The 18,024-nt window shown below is 54.3% G+C and overlaps 1 protein-coding gene across 2 annotated transcripts; it reads left to right on the plus strand.

Moving 5' to 3' along the window:
* Positions 1–542: 542 nt before the first annotated feature.
* On the plus strand, positions 543–17,913 carry ABCC2 (ATP binding cassette subfamily C member 2). 2 transcript variants are annotated; one of them, XM_057380889.1, is made up of 32 exons: positions 544–695; positions 1,264–1,437; positions 1,879–2,004; positions 3,029–3,163; positions 3,548–3,670; positions 4,000–4,055; positions 4,270–4,498; positions 5,129–5,316; positions 5,832–6,009; positions 6,485–6,739; positions 7,188–7,253; positions 7,729–7,866; positions 8,191–8,337; positions 8,607–8,695; positions 8,785–8,847; positions 9,017–9,143; positions 9,311–9,487; positions 9,590–9,757; positions 10,016–10,202; positions 11,010–11,142; positions 11,555–11,660; positions 11,876–12,095; positions 12,556–12,710; positions 13,694–13,849; positions 13,935–14,134; positions 14,763–14,889; positions 15,283–15,384; positions 15,480–15,623; positions 15,875–16,033; positions 16,278–16,444; positions 16,795–16,989; positions 17,368–17,913. In XM_057380889.1, the coding sequence occupies exons 1-32, from the start codon at positions 654–656 to the stop codon at positions 17,495–17,497; spliced, it is 4,662 nt and encodes a 1,553-aa protein (XP_057236872.1). In that variant the 5' UTR covers positions 544–653; the 3' UTR covers positions 17,498–17,913. The 2 variants fall into 2 exon arrangements, with proteins under 2 accessions (XP_057236864.1, XP_057236872.1); XM_057380881.1 differs by lacking the exons at positions 16,795–16,989; positions 17,368–17,913 and having other exon boundaries at positions 543–695; positions 16,278–16,479.
* The last annotated feature ends 111 nt before the right edge of the window (positions 17,914–18,024 follow it).

Genomic DNA, 18,024 nt, shown 5'->3' on the forward strand with positions numbered 1-18,024 from the left:
AGAAGCAAAAGAAAGAGTTTGGAAAACCTGCAGGCTCTGCAGGCTGGAAATTGGTAAAAGGAGTCCTGGGGACTCAGAAAGACCAGTGCAGCATGTGGTCAGCGAAGCTGCCAGACACTGCAAATTCCCAGGCCTGGGGTATTGCTGGTGTCATGGGCCCCCTTGCCAGGTGGCACATGAGGAAAAGGGAAAAGTCTGCTTTGGCTTTTGTGGGACCAGCCATTGCTGGTATTTGGCAGGCTTGTTCTCACAGGTAAGATCTGTTGCACCAAAATAGTATTTTTAGCGGGTTCATATGAGTTTGTGTCTGTTGGTGTGCACTGATCAAGGCTGTAGTTTCTGAACAATGGCTGTGGCATCCTGCAGTGACTCTGTGACTTCTCTGTTATCTCCCCTTTGATCTCTTTCTTGGGTTTTCCTCTCCACCCTTTTCCTGAGCCTGTGCAGCTTCCCTTTGGTGAAGCCTTTTTGGTCACTGCTTTGGTTTGGGATACTGTGCAATAGCACTGAGTTAATAAATAACTGCGTGTCATCAGGGATTTTGTCCCAAGACCGCTTGAGGGTGGGAGGGGACTTTTATCCCAAGCATCCACCCAGGACTCTGAGCCGGGCAGAGCGAGGGGAAGGAGCTGCTGTTTCTTCTCCCCTGAGCTATGTCAGCTGCCCTGGAGACGTTCTGCGGCTCCGTCTTCTGGGTGAGTGGCTGTATCATCCCCTTTGCCTGTTCTCGGGGTGGGATACTCAGTGGAGGGTGAGAGCAGTGGATTCCAAGGGTCACAGCTTGTCCTGCCAGTGGGGCCCAACTGCCAGTGGTTGGCAGAGGTTCTGGTGTTTATCCAGGAGTGCYGTGGCACTGAGCACTGTGCTCTGCCTGCACCGTGTTCACCAGATAATGAGGCAATAGCACCTTCCTGCGTGAGCTCTGTCCTRTTTTAGCCCAGCTGGGAACACAGGAGACCCTGTATGGACTTGCTGGGGAATGATTTGAGTTCAGCTGCTTCTGCTGGCTTGGTTCCGGCAAGGGWTGGTTGTGAGGGAGGCCATCCCACATTCAGGCAGAGACGTGGGGAGACGGATGTTATTTGGGTCTTGGCTGAGTGCTGAAATGCTCAGCCAGGAGGGTGGGTATTGGAGTGGGGAGGGGGACACGATGGGGTGGAGCGGGGTGGGCAGTACCTATAGGAGTGTTGGCTCTTGTCCTGTGTGCCAGGTGAGAGTCCAGCCATCCCAGGTGACTCGGTGTTCTGTCCTTGCTGCCCCCAGAATGATTCCTACCTCGCTCGTCCGGATGCCGACCTGCCTGTGTGCTTCCAGCAGACTGTGCTGGTCTGGGTCCCCCTTGGCGTCTTCTGGATTTTGGCACCGTGGCAGCTCCTGCCCATGTGCAAATCCAGAGCCAAGAAATCCTCTGTGACCATACTCTACATCATGAAACAGGTAGTGTGGAGCTAAGGGGGCACAGATGACCGGCTGGAGCAGCTTGAGGTGTAGGTGGTATGAGTGGAAGGGCTGCACTACAGTCAGGTGTGGGATGGAGAGATGAGAAATGTGGCCAGAAAGGAGATCATCTGGGACAGAAATGTCAAGGGGATTCTGCACAAGGCATATATGGGACAGGGGATAACAGGGCTGGCAGACACTGGGAGGGAGGGCAGAGTGTGTACTGAGGCCTCTCATCTTGTGGGCTGTTAYCTTCCAAACTTAAAACGATGGCAGTGCTCCTGTGGAACTCTTGCAGCTTCACAGGATTGAGAGCTCTCCCTGGCCAAGTCTGGGTTGAAAAGGCTGTAAGGGGTGTATGGGTGTATTTTATGCCAAACTCTGTTGCCTCCCAATGTTTCCCACCATCCACAATGGGCTGGCCCCCTCTCCCCACAGATTCTGGCTACGCTGCTGGTGCTGACGGCAGTGGCGGAGTTGGCCCTGACATTTGTGGAGGATGCCGAGCAGGAGGCSGTGCCAGCTGTCCAGTACACGAACCCCAGCCTGTACATCGCCACCTGGGTAAGGGCTCAGCCGCTGAATGTCACCTGCTSTGTGTCACCAGGGACAGGGTGACACCGCAGCACCAGGCAGCACAGGACACCCCTAGCACAGAGAGTAGTGGGGAGCTGTGTCCATGAGGGAAGGGTAGCCTGGAAGTTGGGTAGGACTAGCCCTGAACATGTGTGGGTGCTGCAGGAATGCGACATGTTGTGGATAGGTGTCTGGTTGTACACTGCTCCCTGCTGTTATCCTTAAAGCTGGGATGGCTCTGTGCCTGCCAGTGTAGCTGAGCTCTCTGACAGAAGCTTTGTGAGGAGCAGTGTGGGTTTTACGGGACTGATTTCGCAGTGTGAACATCAGACCATGGCTTGCTGCTCTGATGTCTCACGGCTCTCCATGCACTGCTGCTCAGTTTTGTGCAGAGAGCCAGGAAGTACCATGGATGTCCAGGCAGAAGAGAAAGTGAGGACCTAGGGGCTCTCAGCTTGATGGAATATGAGCGTTTAAGTTACAGATACCTTGTGTAAGACATGGGATATTGTAACAGTCTGAGCAAATGCTCAGTGGCTACACTTAAAAGCAAAAGTAACACTCATTTGCTATCCTTGTTATTTTGTCATGTCATTTAATTTCACATGCAGAGTCCATGTGAGATGATTAGGCAAGGGGGCTGTCCTGGGAGGCTGCACTGCTGGRACGTGATCAGTTCCAGCTCTGGAGGCAATGTGCAGGAGACAGGGTGTGACCCTGTCTGAGAATCTGGAGTGAGAACAGCTAAAAAGAGAAATATTGCTMTGCTATAATGTCAGGGTACATTCAAATCTGATCTTATATCTTCCTAAAATAAACCTTTGCCCTATGCAATTAATTCTGAAGCATGTGAAGGGCTGGCAGTGTGTTCAGGCACTCAGGATGTTCAAGGCAATGAATCCCACAGAYCATGTGTGCTGGCATCCCAGAACACATGCTCCAAAGGCCCTTTYAGATCCAGACCCACACCTGAAGCTCTACCTGAACCTCTGACTGGTTTTCTTTCCCCCAGATCATGGTCCTGCTGATCCATGAGGCACGACGCTTCTGTTTGAGCAGAGATTCGGGGGTGCTCTTCGTCTTCTGGACGCTGTCCCTTCTCTGTGGGATTCTGCCATTCCAGTCGCTCGTCCGGAAAGCCCTGCAGGTTGCATTTGGCAGGGAGCTCTCTGCTTCCCTGGTCTTGTTCTGTTCCCAAAATAAGTTTCTTCATMCTTGTCTCTTGACAAGCTCTCTGTGGTAACACTGGAGTCCTGGCTGCCCTCAGCAAAGGCCTGAGAAGGAATTGCTGTTTGAATTCATCCTCTCTTTGGGGACATATAAGCTCTCCAGGACAACCTTCTCCTGTTAAAGACTCATGGGAGGAGGTCAGGGAGAGTCAGGGAGTGGTGGCAAAGGGAAGCTGATCCAGGATCCAGAGTGAGTTTTGCACTGCTCTGTTGGGCTCAGCTAGGGGATGGATCTTGTCTCTGAGTACCAGGTGSCCTTGAGACAATCCCCAGCAATAACCCTGGGCTTTTCATTCCTGCAGGAACCAATCTCTGACCTGCCACGGTTTATCCTTTTCTTCATCTCCTATGGGCTCCARCTGCTGCTCTTCATTGTCTCAGGCTTCTCAGATGTTGCCCCAGAAACAAAGGAAATCGGGAAGAAGGTGTGAGAACTGTGGGGAGTGGGTTTGGGGCTTGGGGTACCACATCTTGAGCATTGTGTGGGGCGAGCAGGCTCCTTGCAGGCTCCATTCAGGCTCCTTGGGCAGACCTGAGGACTTCAGCAAGAGCTGGAGCCTGCAGCCTGGGGCATCTGCTGTGTATCCAAGGGGGCTGCTGGGGCTGCGAGATGGGGCTCCTGGGGCTGAAGCTGGCACACTTTGAAACCTCTGGRGCTCCTTAATAGCTGGGGGTGCTAAAACCAGCTTTTGTCAACACCATCCCCCACCATCAGCAACMTCTCAGTACCATCCATCTTTGCTTTGCACCACAGAACCCAAAGGTGACAGCCTCCTTCCTGAGCTCCATCACCTTTGAATGGTACAGCAGGTGAGCAGGGCTCTGAGGGAGGTTGGGCTGGCAAAATGCAGGGGTGYCCCAGGGGAGCCTGCAGCACAGGCTGCTTGGAGCTGGCTGGCAGAGGCACCACAGTGGGTGCAGCCTGACCCGGGGCCAGGCTGGGTGTGAAGGCTCTGCCCCTGCAGCAAAGAGTCTCCAACCACTGCCTTGTGGAGCCCTGCTGAGAGACGTCTCTGTCCCACAGCATGGTGTTCAAGGGCTATCGCAAACCTTTGGAGATAGAGGATGTCTGGGAATTGCAAGATAAAGACAAGACACAGGCTCTGTACACTGCTTTTGAGAAGAACATGAAGACTGCGATGAGGAAGGCCCAGGCAAAACTGGAGAAAAGGAAACGCAAGAAGAGACASCGGGAAGGTGACCCAGACCATGGGAACATGAGCAAGGCCCAGAGCCAAGACATCCTGGTGCTGGTAATCCATTCCTGTTCTTGGCCTTGTATCCCACTGAGATATCCAGGTCCAGCCCCAGGGACTAGGGGCACCTCACCACCCTGCAGCCTACTTTGTTGGATTTTCCCTTCTTTGATCCTGCAGGACCATGGGCAAAGAGGGGGAACCCATGAAAGGGTATTCCTATTGTGTCCTTGGCAGATCCCYGTGTTTTGGGAGACCAAGAAAGTCTCCATCCTTCTGCCTTACATAAARACAAGAACCACCCTCAAGTCTGCAGTACAAGCAGTTCCCTTATGTCTGTCTTCCCTTACCTCAGATACTTCCCATGAATGAGGTCAGAGTGAACATCATTCCATGATCACCCCTGGCCTCAATTCTTCCCAATTTTTGCCTGATTTTAGCCTGAGAGGTTCAGACTGCTTTGGGTTTTAACAATTGTCTTTGGTACAAAAGTAAAGGTGTTAGTCCTGGGTGTGTCTGACAYAAGCAGAGATCACTGAAAGGGAATGTGACAAGAGCTAAAGCTAAGSATTCATTCAGGATACCTGATCTGGGGTCTGTGACTGTGGTGCTGCCCTGGAATCCTCCTTCCAGGTGCAGGAAGCATGCACAGCCAGCTCCCTCACTTCTATGTGGGCTTCCCTCTAGGAGGAAAAGCAGACAAAGAAGAAGAAGAAGAAGAAGGGAGACAGCGAGGACTCTGGCGCTCCCAAGGATTACCCCAGGGGGTGGTTGATGAAAGCCCTGGCCAAGACATTTCGGCAGAATCTCCTGCTAGCAATAGCATTCAAGGTGGTGCACGATGCACTGGTGTTTGTCAGCCCCCAGCTGCTGAAGTGAGTTCTTTGTTTCTGTCCCTATCCTGCACCCCACCCCAGCACTGTATCCAGCCTCCCCATCTCCATATGTGTGCTTCTCTCAGCCACAGACTCTGGGGACATTTTGTGCCCTCAGCAAAAGTGAGATAAAGTATTGGGATAGTTTAATGAGGAACTGATCTGAGCTGGCTGACAGATCTTACGTGTAACACCTGCTCCCTGCATCCTCTGTCCTGCAGGCCTGCTCCTTCCCTGGCCACTGTCCTGGCTCTCCTTTGGAGCCCTCCATGGGTCAGCCCAGCAGGACCTCCCCAGTTGGTTTTGCAGAGGGGCACAGTCTGTAGATGATCTGACATTAGTGACCCTGTCTCTGGCAGAACAGAGTTCCCAGCTCGCTGAACATCGAGCCAGCTCTCTGGGGCAGGGTTGTGGTCACCACTCTYGTGAGGATGCTCTCCCTGCATTCACTTGGAGCACCCTGCTTGTGTCTGTCTCAGTAGGGTGTGTGTCTCATGAGTTTCTTTCCCYTCCAGGCTGCTGATTGCCTTCGTGTCGGATGAGGATTCCTTTGCCTGGCGAGGTTATTTATACGCCATCCTGCTCTTCCTGACGGCGCTGATCCAGTCCCTCTGCCTGCAGCAGCACTTCAGCTTGTGCTTCCAGCTTGGCATAAACGTGCGTGCCAGTCTCATCGCTGCCATCTACAAGAAGGTCTGTATGGTCCTGTCACCACCCCTGCCAGCTTCCTCCAAGCTGGGCTGTGGATGAAATCATCCACTGCCTGCTCCATCAGCCTGGGGTGATGGGGGTGTGTGCACAGGGAGAGCTTGGGGGACACCCAGCCAGCACTGGGGACTCTGTGGTGGGTCCCAGTCCTGCTTGGGACCTGGGTGCTGCAGCCGTGTGTTTGACAGCTCCCAGGGCTGAGGGAGGTTTCCCTTCGAGCAGTGCCACACCCAGGGCAGGTGTCACTAGGATTGCTGCAYGGGGATGTGTTTCCTTGCACCCAGCACCCAGTGGCTCCAGGTGTGCGGGCAGTGAGGAGAGCACCTGTGGCAGTACAGAGATACCAGGAGCAAAYCCAGAAGTGGTTTCAGCCTGGCCTGCCAGTTCCCTGCTCTGTGCCATGCTGCTGGCAGCAGCTGCTCCCAGCCTGGCTTGTGGTGACCGTGCTCTCTCTTTGCAGTCACTCACCATGTCCGGAGCCACCCGCAAGGAGTCCACGGTGGGAGAGACCGTCAATCTGATGTCGGCTGATGCCCAGAGGTTCATGGACATGGCCAACTTTATTCACCAGCTGTGGTCATCCCCCCTGCAAATTATCCTGTCYGTTGTCTTCCTCTGGGGAGAGCTGGGCCCCTCTGTCTTGGCTGGCCTTGCGGTCATGGTGCTGCTCATCCCYATAAATGCATTCCTGGTTTCCAGGGCCAAAACCATTCAGGTCAGTGGTGGGTGCAATATCCTGAAGCCCCTCCCTCATTTGCCACACTCCCTACCCTTTGCTGTTATGCTGTGCAGCTTTCCCAGCCTAGGAAGTTGATCTCACTTGGGCTGGGGCTGTTCCTAGCCTGAGGCAGAASTGATCATCTGCCATGAGTAGGAGACAGGTGAGATCTGTTCTGTTACCCCAGCTGAACTTGAACCAGACTGGGTGCAGCCTTGAGGACCTGTGATATTGCCAACTGTAAGATAAAGCTTTAGCTTCTGCCTGACAGTAGGGTGTTATTTCCCCCAGCTTGTCCAGAGCCACAGGGAACCAAGGTTTAACTTTGTGAGATGACTTCTCTGGGCTGTGGAGCCCATCCTTCCCTTCCCTGTGGCAGCACAGATGTATTTCCAAGGGTGAGCTGCTGCCTGGTTTAGRTGACGTTTGGCTCTTCTGTTTGTAGGAGAGGAACATGAAGAACAAGGATGAACGCATGAAGATAATGACTGAAATCCTCAATGGAATCAAGGTGAGCAGTGGAGTGGAGATTCTCTGGGCAGCTGCTGCACCCCTCTGTACCTGGGGGCAGCACACCTGCATAACCCTACAGCACCAGTGTTGGTCTAGCTTGGGGGCCCTGTGTCTGCATCTCAGCAATTCCCTTGGCTTCCTCATCTTTTGAATATTTGGCTGGGGAGGAGCTTTGGATACTTGGACCAAGACTTGGGAGCCAAGAGAGGGTTTTCTGAGTGTTTCCTGCATGGCTATGGTAGAAGCATGGTGGCAGAGGGGCTGCTGGTGACATGTAAGCTGAGCTGAGGGAGTGGGAGTGCAGTGGGGAAATGCTGTAAGCCATGGGCTGGACGGGAGAGGGGAGATGCTGTGGCCAAGCAGGCTTCTGAGCAAGCCAGGAGCTGGTGATGGAGGTGCTGGCCACCAGTGAGCTAAGTGTGAAGGGGGCATTCCTGTGAGGCCAGCATCTGCTCACCCTGCTCATCCTGCAGATCCTGAAGCTTTTTGCCTGGGAGCCCTCATTTGAGAAGCGAATTAATGAGATCCGGGGCCGTGAGCTCAAGAACTTGGTGAACTTCAGCTCCTTGCAGGCAGTCTCTATCTTCGTGTTCACGTGTGCCCCCGTCCTGGTGAGTGACAACAGCCCTGGGGAGAGGGGCACCTTCCTCTGAGCTGGGGCTGGGCTGTGTCCAACAGRGTGGAAAATATTTGGGCCCTCAGCTGGAGTGTTCCTGCAGCGAGGGAGGGGCTGGCTGGTGGATCCTGAGATGCAGATCATGGTTCTGGCACGAGAGCTGTGGTGGAAAGGGGTGGTGAAATGGGGCCCAGAGGAGAAGGGAAGCAGGAGGGGAACAGGTCCCCGAAGGAAGGCACTGCTGAGGCCTTAGGGCAGTTTGAGGGTCTGGGCTGCACACAGCCACACTGATGGTGGCTTTCCATGCTCTCTGTCYTAGGTCTCCTTGGCAAGCTTTGCTGTCTACGTTCTCGTGGATGAGAACAACATTTTGGATGCACAGAAGGCCTTTACTTCCATCTCCCTTTTCAATGTGCTGCGCTTCCCCATGGCCATGCTGCCCATGGTCCTCTCTACCCTGGTGCAGGTCAGGCCTCACCCAGGGCAGGGTGTGTAGGGGGATCCTACAATGCCTCTGTCCAAACCAGCACATGGGGCTCAGCTGTGTGGTGGATCCCCAGGGGTCAGCGCACACGACTCTGCTGGCAGTGGGGTGGGACATGCATGGCACAGGTTTGGGGCTCAGAGGTTGGGTGGGGATGGTGTGATGTGGTGCTCTGCTCATGGGGCTCCTGCCAGCCCCCCAGCTGTGCTCCATGCCCCTGTGCCATCCTCATCCTCTTTCTGCCATGGCAGACAAATGTGTCAACTCAAAGGCTGGAGCGCTACCTGAGTGGAGAAGACCTGGACACCTCAGCTATCCACCATAACCCCATTKCAGGCAGGTGAACCTCCAGATCAATCCCTGTGGGTCTCAGGCTGGCCCAGCCCTGGGTTTTCCCATCTCTGAGGGACATCTCTCTCTGTCAGGCAGCGCTGTGCGTTTCTCAGAGGCCACCTTTGCCTGGGAGCAGGATGGCAACGCTGCCATAAGAGAGTGAGTGCTCTGTGCCACATCAGAGGCGGAGGGCTGGAGAGGGGGAGGCTTTCTGTGTTATTGTTAATCACCCCACAGTGCTGCTGGACGTGAGTGTCCCAGAGACACTCACACAGGAGCTGACGGGTGACCTGGCAGTGCTGCTTGCTCAGCCCTTGTGTCTTTGCAGTGTCACCCTGGACATCGCACCTGGGAGCCTGGTGGCTGTGGTGGGGGCTGTGGGCTCAGGCAAATCTTCATTGGTATCAGCCATGCTCGGGGAGATGGAGAATATCAAGGGACACATCAACATCCAGGTGAGAGGAGCTGGTCAGTGCAGGGGGCTTTGGGGYTGCCTGGGAACTCAGCAGGGAAGTAGAGCAGGACTGTCCCAGAGYGGTGGCTCAGGACAAGGACAGGCTGCAGGAGGTGCCAGCGCCCAGCCTGATCTCTGACAGGGAGCTGTTCTTGTGTCTCCTTCCAGGGCTCCCTGGCCTATGTCCCCCAGCAGGCCTGGATCCAGAATGCCACACTGAAAGAYAACATCATTTTTGGGTCAGAGTTGGATGAGGCCAGGTATCAACAGGTCATCAAGGCCTGTGCCCTCGTTCCAGACCTGGAATTGCTGCCTGGAGGGGACCAGACAGAGATTGGAGAGAAGGTATCAGCCCTGGGCACTGTGGGTTTCTGACAGCACCTGCAGCAGAGGTCAGAGCTGTTGCCCTGTGCCAGCCCCRTGCCCAGGGAGCTCCTTCCTTTCCAGGGAATCAACCTGAGTGGGGGTCAGAAGCAGCGGGTCAGCCTGGCCCGGGCAGTGTACAGCAATGCTGACATCTACGTCCTGGATGACCCGCTGTCCGCCGTGGATGCCCACGTGGGCAAGTACCTCTTCGAGCACGTGCTGGGGCCAAAAGGGCTGCTGCAAAACAAGGTGAGCACCCACACCCTGCCACCCAGCACCCAGCCAGGCAGCAGTGGCACTGCCATGGTGTGAGTCTGAGGCTGCTGGCTTGGACAGAGAGGGATCCTGTGGCTTCACATGGGGCAGGACACAGGGGTGCTCCCTGTCCCCACTGCCAGGCACTGATAAGCAGAGAGATTCCCAAATAGGAGAAGGAGAGCCTGCAGACCCATGGCTGGGGATGAGGGCTGCTCTGATGATCACTACCCTGCAACCACTTTGTTGCAGACACGGATCTTGGTGACGCACAGTATCAGTTTCCTGCCCCAGGTCGATAACATCGTGGTGCTGGCAGCAGGAGCAGTGTCTGAGCATGGCTCCTACAGCACCCTGCTAGCAAACAAGGGGGCTTTTGCCCAGTTCCTGAACTTGTATGGCAACCAGGAGGAGGATGATTCAGAGAAAAATACTGCAGGTACGGGAACACAGTTRGCTGTGCAGTATGAGGGGCTGTGCATGTGTCTTGGGAGTATRAAAATCTGATCTGTCAGCCTGACCTGGCCCTATCCAGCCCAGACACCAATGGTGGCTGCTGTGAGTCCTCCTCAGCTTCTGGCAACCAGCAGCACAAGGACTTCCTGACTAAGATTTGCATTCAGRCATTATGTTGAACATCCAACACAGGACCTGTTTAAATCTTTCACTCCCTTTTTAGTTCATTAATTATGGGTCCTAAAATCTTAYGTGGCAACAGGATCCATATTTTTGGGATGCTGGGGTCAGGAAGATCCTTTGGTTTGTTCTGAACATCCCACTGGATAACATTTCATCGTTATCATGTCCCCTAGTGCTATGGGGAGGAGTGGTGTCAAGTCAGATGGGTGCTCACCCAGTTGTCCCGCTGCAGCCTGGCTATTCCCAGATATCTTCACAGGGCCCATCTCCACCTGCTCAAGGAGATGCTTCTGAGCTGGAGTGGTAGTACCTACTAGACCTTGCACATGGTAAACTAGCACAAATCTTTGCTTGAGGTCTGGCTAGTGGTCCTGGGATAAATCAGCAGCAGGGATTGCCTCCATGCAGGCATTTAGCCCTATGTCCCCTGTCAGTTCTCCCTCCAGCACAGTGGATTTCCTCCTCCTGCTGTTCTGGGCTTGCAGCAGGGTTGGAGAAGGTGTGATGTGGGTGGTAGAACACAGCCTGGGCCTAGGGTKTGGTGTGGAGCTGAGTAGATGTGGTGTATGGGATCTGACCCTACCTTCCCTCCTCCCTGTGCTTGTAGCTGTTGCTTTAGCTGGGGATGAAGAGGAGACTGATGACGATGTTGATCCATGCYTGGAGGAGGGCTCTGAGGATGTGGTGACTATGACCCTGAAAAGAGAGGCCAGCATCCAGCGGAGAAAATTGAGTCGCAGGTGGGATGTGACCTGAGCTCTGAGCTCTTTGCCCTGCCACAAGCACTGCTCCCTCAGAGACAGGGATCTGGGGGCTTCCTGGGGAGATTCTGCCAGGAGTCTCCTGCCTGCTCCTACCACAAGCTGGTCAGGAGCATCTGACTTTTCCTTTACTTGCATGAGTGTGTCACAGCCTTACTCTGTGATCTTACCTGAAAGTCATGTGCTGGCCAGTTCTGCTTTTGGGAATGAGGCTGTAATTTCATGGCTGTAAATGCCTGGTGCTTCCACACGGCTCATGCAAAGCTGCCCCAGTTAGGACATTATTTTCTGGAGAACTCCACCACTGGAGACCCAATGCAGGGATGGACCCAAAGGAGATTAGGACCAATCCAACACCCTGTGACTAATGTTACTCATCACCTCCCTGCAGCCTAAGTAAAAGGAGCACCAGCTCCTGGAAGAAGGCCCAGGAGGAGCCGCCAAAGAAGCTGAAGGGACAGCAACTGATTGAGAAAGAAGCTGTGGAAACTGGCAGGGTGAGCAGGATGGAGGGATAAAGCACTGAGCTGCCCTGGTTCGGTGCTGCCAGACCCTGAGTGTGGCTCAGGGATGCTGGTGTGGGCTGGCTGTGGCCCGAAGTGACACGAAGGAGCCAGAACTTCCTGGGACTGGTGGGCAGGGTGGTGGAGCCCCACGACTGTGGGACTGTCACTGTGGCTGTCACTGCTCTGATAGCTCTGTTGGTCCACAGGTGAAGTTCTCCATGTACATGCGGTACCTGCGGGCTGTTGGCTGGTGCTTTTCCTTCTGGATTGTCATGGGCTACGTCGGACAATACGTCGCCTACTTGGGGACCAACCTGTGGCTCAGTGCCTGGACTGACGATGCCAAGCACTACGAGAACCAGACCTACCCCACGCACCTGCGGGACGAGCGSATCGGTGTCTTTGGGGCACTGGGGGTGTCACAAGGTGAGTGTGGGGGGACAGGAGTGCCCACTCACCTCTTTGCTGTGCTCCAGGAGGGATATTGTGATGCCTGTGGGCAGCAGTGCAGCGAGGAGCGGGGGACACAGCATTGTGCTCATTTGCCTGCTGCTGCCTTCCTTCCAGCTCCTGGCTGAACTGGGGACACGTGCCAGTCTGAAAGCAKCATCAATTGCCACAAAAAGTCTGAGCTCTGTCTGAGCTCCCTTAGCTCGAAGATGATTTTTCTTAATCAGACTGGACATAGCATTAAGCCCAAGGTTTTCCAGTGGGGTTAGCATTCTTCCCTTTGCTGTGGGCTCCCAAGAAGGTGGGATGCAGGATTATCCCAATGGCTCACGGCAGAGCTGCTGGCTTGGTGCTGCTGGGTGTGTCCATCAAGCCAAAGGTTGCCTGGGGCCAGTGTCACACACGAGCTGGTGACAGCCCCATGCTCTTCCTGCAGCTCTCTTCCTGCTCATGGCAACCTTGCTGTCTGCCCGGGGCGCCATGCGAGCCTCCCGCATCATGCACCAGCAGCTGCTCAGCAACATCCTGCGCGTGCCCATGAGCTTCTTCGACACCACCCCCACCGGCCGCATCGTCAACAGGTTTGCYAAGGTGAGAAACACCCCCAACACGGAGAAAGTGCTTGCTCCAGCATGTCTGGAGAGCGTTGGGTAGTGGCATAACCCTGCTCCAGCTGAGCATGGCAGATCGGAGCCCAGCCAAGGGCCAGGAAGGGACCAGAGGACATGGTGGATGCAAGGCTGACTGTGTGGCAAACCACRTCCTGGGCTTTACTAGAAAGACACTGTGGCAAATCACAGGAAGTTGTTACTTCCTCTGCTCAGGACTAAGGAGGTCACACCTGGGTATTCTGTCCTGTTTKGGGGTCACCTGGGCGAGAAGGATGTGGAGAAACAAAAGAGCATCCATAGTAGATTCCTAAGAGAGGTAAGAGCCAAGACCTCAWGTCCCACAATGAGAAGTCCTTCTGGTTATACACTTTTAAATATACAGTCTTTTTTATCTAAGTGAAGGTCATAAAACAAAGRGAAAAATAGAAAGGAGGGAAAATACAGACAGGTAATTTCAAGTGTGCTGCTAYTCCACTTCTTCCTTTGGTGCCATCTCTTATTTTTTTGGGAATAAAAGTTTATCTTGCAATTAAGATTGCAAGTGTGGGCCTGCTGGGTTTACTCTGAGTTGAGGGAGTATGTGGTGCCCAGCTAGGAAATGGATGAGGACCAGCTGGAGACGTGGGTGCATCTGCATGAGCCTGGAGTTTGCCCAGTCCCTCTTCTTGCTTCCATTTCTGCTCCTGCATCCTAGTTCCTGATGAAGATGCAGTCCTTAAAGCTGRTCTGTGTAACAGGGGAATATCATACAAAGTTTCTCTGTTAACTCAGCTGTTCTCAAGCTAAGAATTGTGGCCCTAAATGTGTTGCGACTATAACACCAATTCAGGGTCATCCAGTATTTTTACAAGTGTCTGGCACTGTTATCATATGAGTGTAGGAACCCTGTATGTATGGGATCTTTGGCATCTCATTCTCTCTGGGGTCACTGACTGGTTCTCTGTACTATTTTGTATGCTCCAGGACATCTTCACGGTAGATGAGACCATTCCCATGTCCTTCCGCAGCTGGCTCAACTGTTTCATGGCCATCATTAGCACCCTGCTTGTGATCTGCCTGGCCACTCCATTCTTTGCTCTCGTTATCATTCCCTTGAGTGTCTTCTATTATTTTGTGCTGGTGAGTAACTGGGCCCTGAGTGAAGCTCCTGCCCTGCTGAGAGCAGTACCTTGTGTTGGTAACCAAGCTGTGTCCCTYGTTTCAGCGCTTCTATGTCTCCACGTCACGCCAGCTGAGGCGTCTGGACTCTGTCACCAGGTCTCCCATCTACTCCCATTTTGGTGAGACAGTGTCAGGCCTTTCCGTGATCCGGGCCTATGGACACCAAGAACGGTTCCTGAAGCAGAATGAGACCACCATGGACATAAATCAGAAAAGTGTTTATTCCTGGATAATCTCAAACAGGTGAGTTTTACTCCTTATGCTCAGCACAGCCTGCAGCACCTCTGCCCAGGGGCTTCTGGGTCCTGAGGGAGGTTCCTGAAYAATCCTTGTTGTTGATCTCAGCATTGAGGGTCTGTGTAGGTACTAAGGGAKTTTAGGATAGGGGCACCATCTGTGGCAATGAGACATTTTAGGGTGATTTTGAAAGCTGGAATATGTCCCCRTACAAAGTGTCCAGAGCCTGGGCAGGGTGAGCTGTGCAGGCAAGGTCTGAGATACTCTTGGTGAGTTCTGGGAGGAGGGTGATGCTCCAGGCCTGGTAGGACTGCCATATAGGCACTCTCTGGTTTTGAACCTTACTGGTAAATGATGTGTGTGTGTGAGGGTTGGGGCTCTTGTGATATATGGCATTTCCAGCACATGGTTACGTGTGAGACATGGACTGATGTCAATGAACCTGCTGGCAGAATTGCCACAAGTGACCTGCTGTGTACATGCCCCAGTGTGTGCTTGTGTACAGGACCGAGCTCATGGCTGGGTGTGAGGGATGCTGGTGCKGTGCTGCTGTTCCTGGTGGGCTCTGGGCTGGGCACAGGCAGATGCCTCCCTGCCTCTCTCACTGCCCTTCAGCTGTCCTCTCCTGGTGCAGGTGGCTGGCCATCCGTYTGGAGTTTGTTGGGAGCCTGGTGGTCTTCTTCTCTGCACTGCTAGCCGTGATTTCAAAGGGCACTTTGGAGGGCGGCATCGTGGGTCTCTCCGTCTCCTCCGCTCTCAATGTGAGTCAACGAAAGCATTTTCTCATTCCAGGACAGGGTTGTCTCTGAGAGCTCTGGGCTGGCTGCAGGATGCTGCCCTKGTACCAGTTCTGATCCATGGAAAAGGGATTATCTGGGATGTCCCATCACCTGGGGAGTGGCTGTAGGGCCAGGGAAGCACATATCCATTCCAGTGTGGGTGGGATGTTTGCTGCCCTAGGGAGGAATACGGTCCTTCTGTGGATCAGAGATGCTGCAGAAAAGCTTTTGAAGGGCTGGARAGAGGTGGGGTGTCTTGGCAATGGAGTCTTAGGGGCTAGGCCAGGGCTGCTTGTTCTCAGGATGAGTCCCAGGGTGGGAGGTGGTTGTTCCTGGGCGCCACTGAGCTCTGCATTCTCCGGTTCTGCCGTGCAGGTGACCCAGACACTGAACTGGCTGGTGCGGACATCCTCGGAGCTGGAGACCAACATTGTGGCTGTGGAGCGCGTCCATGAGTACACGAAGGTGAAGAATGAGGTGAGGAACAGGCTCCAGGCAAACACCTGCTGCACAGCTCCGTGCTAGTCAGCACTGCAGAGTGAACCCCCCTAATGCTCCTGTGCCCTCCCCAGGCTCCTTGGGTGACAAAAACGCGCCCACCRCGTGGCTGGCCCAGCAAAGGCGAGATCCAGTTCGTTGACTACAAAGTTCGTTACCGACCTGAGCTGGACCTGGTTCTCCACGGGATCACCTGCAATATTGGGAGCACTGAGAAGGTGCCTCTGCCCTCACTACACTCTTTACACAGACMCTGTTAACAAAGTTGGTTCTTCTTCTCGGCTTCGGTCTGTGCACTGGGGTGGGATGGTGATGGGGTATGTTTCCTGGGCACCCAAGATGTAGGAAAGGGACCAAAGCAGAGAGTCTGGGTGATGCTCAGGGCAGGAAGGCCCATCAGACCAAGATGGAGAGCATCTGTCCTGTTTCCTTCAGCTCTGTCAGCTCATCTAAAAAGCTGCCTCCACAGGTCGGGGTTGTGGGCCGGACCGGGGCTGGAAAATCCTCCCTCACCAACTGCCTGTTCCGGGTGCTGGAGGCGGCTGGAGGGAAGATCATCATTGATGGTGTGGACATAGCAACCATTGGCCTCCACGACCTGCGCAAGAGCCTCACCATCATCCCCCAGGTGAGCTGATCCCCACCTTTCCACATCCCCCTGCTGCATGGCCCCYGCAGGCAGTGCATGGCCTCAGTGGCTGCCCGGGTGCTGTGGACACACCAGAGTCCTGTGAGCAGGCTGTCACCACCTCCCCTGCCAGCTGCAGGCAGTGCCATGGGGCAGGATGACCACACACGGAGGCCTGGAGCCACTGCCCCTGCCCCACACCACACCCGGCTGTGGTGGCTGAACATGGCCCTGTCCCTGGCAGGACCCYGTGCTCTTTACTGGAACCCTGCGCATGAACCTGGACCCCTTTGACCAGTACTCAGATGAGGAGGTCTGGAAGGCCCTGGAGCTGGCTCACCTGAAGACATACGTGCAAGGCCTTCCTGAGGGGCTGCTGCACCTCGTGAGCGAGGGAGGAGAGAAYCTGAGGTGAGCAGAGCAGCAGATGCACACCCAGCTCCTTTCTCTTGGTCCCAGGGATCAGCCTGGAACAGCAGCCTCCAGCAAAGTGGCTCTCCAGGGATGAAGGCACAGAAGATTCTGGGAAGTGAAGACGGGAGAAAATGGCCRAGGAGTCAGGGCTCTTAGGGAGCTAGTAAGAGCTAGTGTGAGCCAACCCTTCTTTGGTGGCCCAGAGAGCAAGATGCTGAGGGACACGGTGCTCAGGGTCAGCAGGGAAACGCCAGGGACAGTGCTGGGGTCAGAGCAGGGAGAGGAGGAGGCTTGCAGAAGCCATGCTAGTGTCTGTCTAGTAACTCATGCTCTTCATCTCACCCCAGTGTYGGGCAGAGGCAGCTGGTGTGCCTGGCCCGGGCCCTTCTCCGCAAAGCCAAGATCCTCATCCTGGATGAAGCAACAGCAGCTGTAGATCTGGAAACGGATCATTTAATCCAGACAACAATCCGCAGCGAGTTTGCTGACTGCACTGTCCTTACTATCGCCCATCGCCTCCACACCATCATGGACAGCAACAGGTACCATGGGACAGCTGGGGCAAAGGGAATGGGGATCTGGACTSCTGGGATGGGGCGAGAGGTGGACAGCGGTGGAATCAAGAATGCAGCCAGAGGGGCAGGGGTGGGTGCAGTGCCTGGGGCAGTAAAATACAGTAATGAAGAGAAGGATAGRAAGGATGCTACTTTACAGCAACAGATCACAGAGGCATTTGCTGTTGACACCTTATGTGTGTGACCCTGCCAGCACAGGGAGGAGGGCTGTGTCCTCACCACTGCTGAGAGGTGAACCACATGAAGTGGCTCAGGAGTGAGGGTCRGTGGGCCTGCAGTGCTGGCACCAGCAGCTCTGCCCACTCAGATCCTGGGAGTTCAAGCCTTCTTGTTCCTTTTTGCCAGGGTAATGGTGCTGCAGGCTGGGCAGATCGTGGAATTCGACAGTCCTGAGGAGCTGCTTTTGAAACAGGGCATCTTCTCCTCGATGGCGAAGGACGCCGGCATCACCACTACAGAAATCACTGTCCTGTAGGCAGAGTGCTGCAGGGGCCGGGGGTGTGAGGCAGCTCCCTCCTGCACCACTCACCCAGCGGGGGCTGCTGTCTCCCACAGCAAAGTTGCCCAGGCATTTGCCTCTCTGCAGCTGGGAAGCAGAGAGGGTGGTTTCTCTGGTTGTCCAGAGACAGGAAATCTGGACTCGAGTGAGCTGTTAACCTCGCTACCATATCCTGCCTGCTGTGCACACAAGGATCTGGAGCTCTGTAATTTATTCCAGTATAGAAGGGAAAAGCTATCTGCCAGGCAGGGAGATCATGACCTCCATTGGAGGTGGTCTTAGTTTTTGTACTTCACCATGCCAGGTGAAATTACCTTCGAGATGCTTTAGCACTATGGAATGAAATTCACAATTTAATCTAAGAATAAAGGTTATAATTTATTTAAYTTTTGTAACTTTGTAGTCTTCCAACTTCAAGGTTGATGTCAAGGCATGCTAAGTAAGCCTCAGTTTACCTTTCCACCTGGCTCGTGCTTTGGTGGAGAAAGCTGCCARCAGAGGTT

The sequence above is a fragment of the Malurus melanocephalus genome, unplaced genomic scaffold, assembly GCF_030028575.1.
Source record: "Malurus melanocephalus ecotype Western Australia unplaced genomic scaffold, MMel_1.1 scaffold_12, whole genome shotgun sequence".
NCBI classification, from domain to species: domain Eukaryota; kingdom Metazoa; phylum Chordata; class Aves; order Passeriformes; family Maluridae; genus Malurus; species Malurus melanocephalus.